The sequence below is a fragment of the Hippocampus bargibanti genome, linkage group LG04, assembly GCF_051943395.1.
Source record: "Hippocampus bargibanti isolate YZ-2025 linkage group LG04, ASM5194339v1, whole genome shotgun sequence".
NCBI lineage: Eukaryota > Metazoa > Chordata > Actinopteri > Syngnathiformes > Syngnathidae > Hippocampus > Hippocampus bargibanti.
The window spans coordinates 24,925,735-24,935,254 of NC_142737.1; the positions used below are offsets into that span (position 1 = coordinate 24,925,735).

General features: G+C 42.6%; 1 protein-coding gene across 1 annotated transcript in view; it reads left to right on the plus strand.

The window, feature by feature from the left end:
• The first annotated feature begins 5,148 nt into the window (after positions 1–5,148).
• Positions 5,149–9,520, plus strand: part of tet3 (tet methylcytosine dioxygenase 3) — a 63,261-nt gene continuing 58,889 nt past the window's right edge. Inside the window, exon 1 of the mRNA XM_088994831.1 lies at positions 5,149–5,508. Within this exon, the coding sequence (XP_088850957.1) occupies positions 5,149–5,508 (360 nt within the window). The remainder of the gene's footprint in view (positions 5,509–9,520) is intronic.

Consider the following 9,520-nt stretch of genomic DNA (forward strand, 5'->3'; position numbering starts at 1 on the left):
TATGTAAAAATGGTTTTGTTATGTCCAAAAGAAAGTTTACTCGCTCATTCTCTAATGATGCCATATTACAACATTGTTGCTTTTCTATAACAAACTACCTTCTTGACTGACTATATTTGCAGTAAACCCCGTTTAACATGGGGCATTCTTTTAGATCTAATGAAAATATTTCAACATATTTAAACATATTAACTCATTCACTGCCAAATACGTGTCCACTCCAGTGCCAGTGTTTCTGTAATTTTCACTCAAATTGCAGGACCAACAGAATACTGTGTTTTAGGACTAAATAAACATTCAATGCATCGTAAGAAACCTTAGACTCTCTTCTTTCATCAGAAAAAAAAGTTTATTTTGAGCTTACTTGGTTGTAGTTATCTGCATTGAAAGTGGGGATGGCTGTACAAAAGGTAAATACTGCCCCTTTTGCCAGAGATCTGACCGACTCACTAAGAATTTCTGCTGAGAGAACTCTAACATCAAAGACTGAACTCACTCCATGGTATCTGCTTTTGTGTGCATTAAATGATGAGTAAACATTTGTGCTATAATTACACTTTCTGAAAGGGCATATAACCATTTCGTGATTTCTTAAATGACCTCTTAAGTGTCCAAACAATGTTGCGTGAGAAAAAGGCTTCTTAAAGTCACACAAGGAACAGGTGAAAAATTGCATATGCTGCCTGTACTCTGTCAGTCTGTCTGTGTCATTATGGTAACGCGACAGATGGGTTTTCATTGCATTAAATGACTGAAAAGTGCAAATGCAATTGCTGTAGAGACATGGCAGTGGGCTGACTCTTGAATACTGGGAATGTTGCAAACAATAATGACTAAATAACTTCGCCCGAGTATCCAGGGATGTAGAACACAGTTTGCATCTGCAGTCCATGTTAGGCCTGCAATTACATTAAACATTTTTCAAGAATGAGTATGTGTTTGGATAAGCAAAGTAAAGTTGGTGTGATTCTAGTGGGTCCAAATTAAAGACAATTACGGATTATTATAGCTCAAATCCAAACATATCCTTCGTAATAGTTTGGAACCTCCGCACTATCCCTATTGCATTTTTACAACTGCATCACTGTAATGATTAATGAACATCAGTTGCTGGTAAGAGCAGAGGAGAATGTGAGACTTGAGATTGTTTTAAAGAAAGAACACTCAATGAAGTATCAATTAATGGTGTAAAATACTCCAATATATGTTGAAAAGGTAAAATTCTGTTCAATATAAAAAATACCTACATGTAGTATGATATTCATCAGGTAATTAAGAATATAGCATAAATAAAAATGTTTACATACCTTCGATAATGGTGGTGTTGCTCAATTTGCGCCCGGGGGCTGAAAGGTTGAAGAGAAAAAAACATGACAATAATGTAATCCTTTAATTTAATAAAACACATTTATCCATGTTAACATTTTCAGTTTAATACATCTAATGTACCAGATTAAATGATGCAATCAAACCAGTCAGGCGTTTGCAGTTTGATGACTTGGCCTCCAGCAGCTCTCTCGGTATCCTTAATATGCCAAAAATACATTTAAAAAAAAGTTCATGTTTAATTTACACATGCATAAGCATTTAAAACAGTATCAATTGTACATATTCCAATCCACTGTACATTTTATTTGGCTATCATTATATTTAATTAGTGCATTCTTAAAACTGCAGCACTACCGCTGCACGTGTATAGATAGCTTAAGCCTATAGCTTGTGCTGGACAATGACACGCGGTACTGTCGTTTGCAAACGAAGTTAACTCAAAGCACTAACTTGCTGGGCGTTGCAGCCACGGTGTGGAGGATTTCGTGTGAACCTTTTATATAAACCTTAATTTTACACCCATTTGACGATTACTCTCGGACCTTCGCTGACACAAACATAACCTGCAACTGATATTACTCGGCCACCGCCCAACTAAACCTGCGCGGTACTATTCTCTAAATAACACTTCTGTGTCTTTCAACAGACAAGAGACGCTTAAGAAAAATTCATACATATATCGCCACAGAAGAGCGCTTAACATATGAGAAGTCCCGGGCTCAAAACAACGCATCTGAAAGAGTGGATGAGAAGGCCTCAGTCGGAAGCACGACCAGGAACTAGCATCTTTGCTAACTTGTGAAAGGCGGCATGTTCCACAAACTGACTTTTCAATTTTGCTGTCGTCAAAAACACAACAAAATATCCCTTTTCTGTGCACCGACTACAGCATTGATACACTGGGTTCTTGTAATATTAAATAATGTTGTTTGTGTTCTCACCTGAATTCGTGGGTCTCTGCAAGCTTCAGCCGTCGAGAAGTAAAAATGCGCCCGGTGAGACCATGCCTGCAGTGACGTCATCACACACCGTTCTGCCGTTTACTCAAAATATGAGTATATGACAGCCATGAACTCAAAAGTATTGATTTACTGCAAATTAAAAACCCATGACTATTCAGAAAACTCAAAACGTTTAAGTTTTTGAAACAAAAAATCGGCTTTTGAGTTGACTGACCTCAATGACTTTGAGTCAGTAGTACTGTTCGGGTTTACAGTGTACGATCGTCACACTTTTTCTGTTACAAACTGACATAACAGAAGGGAAAAGTTATGTGGCCCTCACAGGAAAAGGTTTGGGGACCCCGGTATACGATGTCAATCTGTTGTTTTGAAGCAACATTTTCTATTGAATGCTATTATATACCAACATGTTGACAGTTCATTTCTAAATCTTATAACTTTTAGTGTCATTTTAATCATTTCATATTTCGTATTATCGATCTTTATTACTGTGTCGGCGCACACGCTTTCTGCTGACCCAAATACGCACGGCTTCCCACACATGCGAGCTGTCCAAAAATCGCTCTCCCTGTTAACGGAGAAGTCACCCTACACACACGCTCGGACTGAGGCGGACGCCGAAGCAAAAAAATTCTACCGGTTGCCCTCTCACTGGCCGTACCCCCCGACGACGTGCAGCCCGACCCGGCGGCCGTCTGCAACGCCGACATGCCCAACGCCGCGGAGCAGAAGGAACTGTCTCAAATTGACGCGGACCGTTAGCCCGATGCGGCGTTTGCGTCGCGGCGATCCCACCCGCTCGAGCGCCGACACCCCCGCCCCAATTGCTGTGCGAGTGAGATGTTGTCATGCTGGAGAAAATTGTCATATGCGTTTGTTACGAAACAGTTATTTTGTATCCTCATTTTGTGCAATGCTGCTCCAGCAAATAAACATCCTACTTCTTCGATATTGTCACATTTGGATTGACAGCTGGGGGCGGAGCCGCGCCTCCCCCTTCCACCACCCCCTTCATCAGAACAGCGGGTCCGAAAACGGGACGCTGTCAACTTGTATTTGTACTTTGTATGACCCTGGACTTTCTATATCTTCGGTGCTCGGTCCGAGCCCCCCACCCCACCCCACATCCCGTAAGCAGTATTGTGTTGTCTCTTAATTAATCATCATGCACGGACCTCTGTCTCTGTCACTTGCTTGGGGATCCAGACATTCAATTTCGCTCCGACGAGTCGGTTGCTCTCTGCCTCGTTCGGAACGTGACAGATCTACAAAATGCATTGCAAACACACTGTGGAGTTCAACAGCATTGCCGGCGGTAGCGGTGGCAGGCTTAGAAAAAAAAAAGATCTGGCGGTCGTGGTCGCAAGTACGGGTGGTCGAAATTCGCGCCGGTCGTAAATCGGATGTTACCTGTAATGCAAAACAAAGCACTTTCGCTAGCAAGCAACAATACAGCATACGTCTCCATAATTACATATACATCACCTGTGTAACACATATACGAAGCAGAGTCACCTACAGACTGAGAATACAATATTACTCAGAGATATACAGTATCTTCATTCTGCTCTCATTGAAAATATGACAATTAATGGAGTTTACCTGGGGATCTTCTCTGCCTCTTCCTTATACAGTTAATACTCATGCATCTTTTCCAGTATAGCTCCGCGTTAACATACATTTTACAGCACATTGTTTTAATACACCAAATTAACACTTGCTAATATACTGAATTAAAATAAAAGACACGAAATAAAATATGACATTTTTCCATTGGTGGTCTTTTGGATGGGTTGCTGGAAAGATGCCACTTGACTTTAACCACCATCCAATCACTAACTGCTTCAGTCAAAACAAGCCGCCTTCTTTGTAACTTTAATCATACATTCATTTTCCGATGAACTCCACACTCAAACTCCACACAGGACGCGCAAAACACCGGGCCTCCGGGCCACTTCTTTGTAACATGTTGCATGCATGTCGCATTTTCTCTAAAAATGAATGGCAGGGTGATTGAACACGCAAAATTGTCCCTCGGTCTAACTGTGAGTGTGAATCTGCCTTGCGATTGGCTGGCCGCCATTCAGGGTGTCCCCTGTTTTCATCTTGTACTCAAAATACTGGAATCTGTGACAGCGAGACCAAGTGGACAGTGTGCAGCATCAGAATATCAAACCAACTCCCACCTCCATTCTTTTTCGTGGTGTACTTTTGGTGGCCGATTGTTCATGAGGATTTCGTGGTTAAAGAGAGCAGCTTCCTGAAGAATATCTCTAGAACCTCTAAGGCTATGAGCCAAATGGTGACAATTGTACTAAGAAAGCAGAAAGTCGAAATGACCACTTTAAGGTGAGTTCTTTTTTTATTGTCATTAAAGTTGTAACCCGAAGGAGATGGTTTCGCATATGCCGGAACTCCACTGTTGCTGGTACAAACTGAATGCATCCAGTTATCCAGATTCATCAGTGTTGTTGAGTAACAGCAAGTGTTTGCAAAATGTCTGTTTGTGGCACGGTGTGCAAAAAAAAAAAGTGTAAAATACTATTCTATGGCAATTTTTTTTTAAAGTTTGCTTCACAGTGTTTCCCTTTTATCATTTGTCTAGGTTGGTCCAGGCACAACCATACATCCATAAGTGGTTGGGCCCAAATGCTGGTGGACCACCATCCATGCCTCCGGGCAGCAAGAAAACATTCCATGGTTTCATCTGGATGACCTGTTACATTAAAAAGACAAACACACATATTTTAAAATGAAACCACATGTAGCATTTGGAAGTTGACTTTTTTCATCATTTTTTCCCCCAAAGAAAAGCAGTGTCAAAATCCTAAGAAATCCTGACACAGTTTGGGAAATAATGTCAAAGCCGAGGGCAGCATCCAGTCCACCCTCTCAGGGTGTTGACTGTTTTTTCAGCAGTGAAGTTCCTAACCATCCTACTACTGGAAAACCGTTAGCCAAGACGTCCCCACTGAGCATGTACATAGAGAGTGAGCATCACCAAGCGGGCCTCTTCTCTCTGTCTCCCACCGACAACGGACTGGATCCCACTTTTGACTATCAAAAGAAGAGGAGGAAGAAATGTGGCACCTGCCTTCCGTGCCTTCGCAAAGAGAACTGCGGTGCCTGTGTTAACTGCCTGAACCGCAAGACGGGTAAACAGATCTGCAAGCTCCGCAAATGTGAAGAGCTGAAAAAAAGACGAGACGCCTGGGAGGTGAGTCGGCATCGAAATTACATTTTCGTTTCCAATGAGCGGAACAGATTGTATCTTTGGTTCATTTGTGGCTCAGTTGTGGCTTGATTTTAGCGCTATATGAGAATCAGTCAGAAAACCTTTATTCGTCCCACAATGGGGAAATTTGCAGTCCACAGCAGCAATAAATACATACATACATACATACATACAAACATACATACATACATACACACACACACACACACACACACACACACATACATACATACATACATACATACATACATACATACATACATACATACATACATACATACATACATACATACATACATACATACATACTGTATGAGTGTGTAAAGATGGGAAAAAGTAATGTGAGGGATCCCTTCCAGATTCTGGGGTTATGTTCACAACATAATTTTTGGATTGTTTCCTGGATCCGTTCTTTTAATTTCGTTCTCATCATGGTTTCTGATATGAACACAATGTCTCTGTGAAGTGACATCACAGTCACATGGCGGAACTATGGACGTAAATAATGCCTCAATCCCGGGGCACTTTTGTGTTTGAATTGACCAACAACATCAACATCACAACTGAACAAAGTCCTGGTACTCTTAGTCACAAATGTGTTATGATGTCATCCTTTGGCAATTTTTGGTTTGCAACCCACACTTCTGGGTTGAAAAAATATGATTAGACAGCTCCTTTCTTTCCATCTAATTCACTCAACTGTGGGTTTAACTTTTGCTAACAATGCCAATCCATGTCCCTTTAAAAAGTTGATCTAAAAAGTTGTTTTACCAAGTTTACATTTCATATGTGACGCTAGGTCAGGGGTGGGCAAACTTCTTGGCTCAGTGGCCACATTCACTTAAAAAAATTGGCACATGGGCCGGGTCAGCACCAGATGCATGCATATCAATGAGTAACAAGAAAGCATCTTCTCCAGATCTGAAGCCATTGTTTTGATTCTCGAACAAGGCAAGACGTCTTGGCGTGATGTCATGAACTGGGAGCGGGACTTTCTGAAAATCCACAATTCGCAGCTCAATTTGTTGCAGTTTTAGCACACTTTAAGTCATTTTTATTGGTCTCTTGCATTTGACTAATGACTAAAAATATCAGCCTGTGTGTTTTGGGTATTTTAGATGCGATAAAACGTTTTTCTGATGTCTGTTACGATACTCGAGGCAAGGAAGCCGGGCTCGAGTGGCGAGGGAAGGAGGGAAGGCTTGGATCCGTAATGAAACGGCGAGACATAGATCAGGGTAAAGTCTTTTACTGAGACACGCATGCAAAACAACAAAATCATAAATTGGGGAATGTGCGTAAGGGCAATGGAACAAATAGCGAACCTGACAGCAAGGTAGTAGCGGGGGTGACTTCCGAAAATACTCCGACAATGACTGAGAGAAGCGATCGGCAGATATAGTCAGAAGGCACAATGACTAAATGACAATCAGCTGTGGAACCCCAGGTGAGAAGGAGGGAGGTGACGGGAGGGGCGGAGCGCGCCCAGGACGGCGATGAGATGTGACAATGTTAGTTAGGAAACAAAAAAATGGTGTCAGTTGTCCTTTAACTGGGATGGGTGGGGTGCTTTGTTGGTGTTCATCACACTAAAAGTCTGTTCATACACATACGTAGAGCCAAACAACACAGCATGCTCAGTGCCATCCTTTGGATATTTGGAAATTTGGGTGCACTTAATGAAGCATAAAACTCATCCAGTTCAACAGAGTTGAACTTCTCCTTCAAGACAGTCTCACACTGGAGATCAATCAGTTCCAAATGCAACTCTTCTGCCACTGTCTCGGGATCTTGTGTGAAGGGACATGAAACCAGCTGAAGTGACTTGTCAATTTTTTCAAAGTCAGAGAACCGACGGCAGAATTCTCCATGCATGTCATCCAGTGATTTTCTGTATTTTTTTCACATGTCCAGGGGCCTCTTTCAGTGTCGCCAGTGTGGGGAAATGAGCGAATGACTTGTTTTACATTTGCCTTGAGAATAAGGTGAGCTTGGTTTTGAAGGCTCTGACGTTTGTGTACATTTTATACACAAACCGGTCTTTCCCTCATAGCTTCACGTTCAGCTCGTTCATGTGTGTCAGAATGTCCACCGCAAAAGCTAAATCGCAAAGCCAATCTGTGTCATTCAGCTCCGGAAAATCGTCAGCTTTCTCAAGTAGCTCCAAAAATGAGATAATCTCCTGTTCGAGCTCCCACACTCGTTGGCAAACGTTCCCCAGATATAACCAGCGGACATAGGAGTGGTAAAGCAAGTCATGGTGGTCTCCATCAGTTTCTTCAAGAAACTTGATAAACTGACGATGATGAAGTCCCTTCACCCGAATGAAGTTAACACGTTTTACAACTGGCTTCACTACGTGGTCGAGCTGCAGTACAGATTTACACTGTGCTTCTTGGTGGATGATGCAGTGTAAGAAAATTACCTCCTGCTCAGGGCTGTGCTCTCTCACCCGGTCCTGGATTCTTTTGAGCAATCCGACATTTTTTCCAGTCGGATTTGGCGATCCATCTGCGGTAACTTTGGCGAGTGTACTCCAAGGTAGCTTGTGCCGTACCTTCACCGCCGCCACACTGTTGTACAAATCCTCTCCCCTGGTTTTTCCCTTCAAGGATTCCATGGCCAAAAACTCCTCTGTCATCTCAAAATTGTCATTAATGCCTCTGATAAAAATTAAAAGCTGAGCGGTGTCCTTAATATCGTTACTTTCGTCCAGTGCCAAAGAATATAATGTAAATGACTCAGCTTGTTTGTTTAGTTTGCTTACTAAATCTTGGTCAATTAACTCAACATGGCGGGTCACTGTCCTGCGTGATAAGCTTATTTTTTCAAATTTGTTCTTGCTCTCAGGACACAAAATAGCTGCAGTCTCCACCCTACACTCTTTGAGAAACTCCCCTTTGGACAAATGCTTACTGGCCTTTGCTAATTTGAACGGCAGTAAATAGTTTGCCTTCATGCTTGATTCTTGGATGGCAGTTTGCAGCGTAAAGGTGTTTTGCTGAGCCGGCAAAGTAGCTGCCAACCGCTGTGCAGTCGCTGTCCTTTCTTGTGGTGACTGGTTGTTGGCGTAATTCGCATGCTTGGTGGAAAAGTGACGGCCGATGTTGTATTCCTTAAAAACCACGATGGTTTCTTGACAAATAAGATACAGCCTTCGACCGGACTTCAGTGAAAAAATATTTAGTTGTCCACACACTGTTGACTTTTCTTTTCTTTGGCCCACGCATTGCTGCAGATGGGTTCACAACAGTAGCAGAGGGAAAACAGAGGAGCACAGACTCGGCAAAATCAAGTCAATGCATCACTGTATGTAGTGCACCCCCTTGTGAAATGATGAGGTATTAGAGGAAAAGGTCAAGTGAATGTTGTCACAATTATGATACAGTATATGATTTGAGCAATTCTGTGCCAATCTTTGGCGGGCCGGATGAAAAAGGCTAACGGGCCGCCATAGTTTGCCCACCCCTGCTCTAGGTTGACGCGATGTCTTCAATGTATGTTATGCTCTAATAGTTCCAGCCACCTATTCTGAGTCAATTTTCTTAACAGCTCCAATTACCAGGGTCTTGTGAATAGTGCATGCATATGTGTGTGTGTGTGTGTGTGTGTGTGTGTGTGTGTGTGTGTGTGTGTGTGTGTGTGTGTGTGTGTGTGTGTGTGTGTGTGTGTGTGTGTGTGTGTGCGTGTGTGTGTGTGTGTGTGTCTTTGTGTGTGTGTGTGTGTGTGTGTGTGTGTGTGTGTGTGTGTGTGTGTGTGTGTGTGTGTGTGTGTGTGTGCCTGCCTGTGTGTGCATGGTTGAGGAGCTGTGCAGGCAACCGCACAGGAGAATTCCTGTATTTGCCTCTGCTTTGTCCTTTGACCTCCGAGGCTTTGACTGAAGGTGGGGGTTAACCTTAGGCTATTTTGTGTGTGCGTGTTGGTGGGTGGTTGAAGAAAGAGTGCGCATTTACAAGTGTGCAGTGTGCGCGCGCGTGGCTAAATGTGTTTGTAT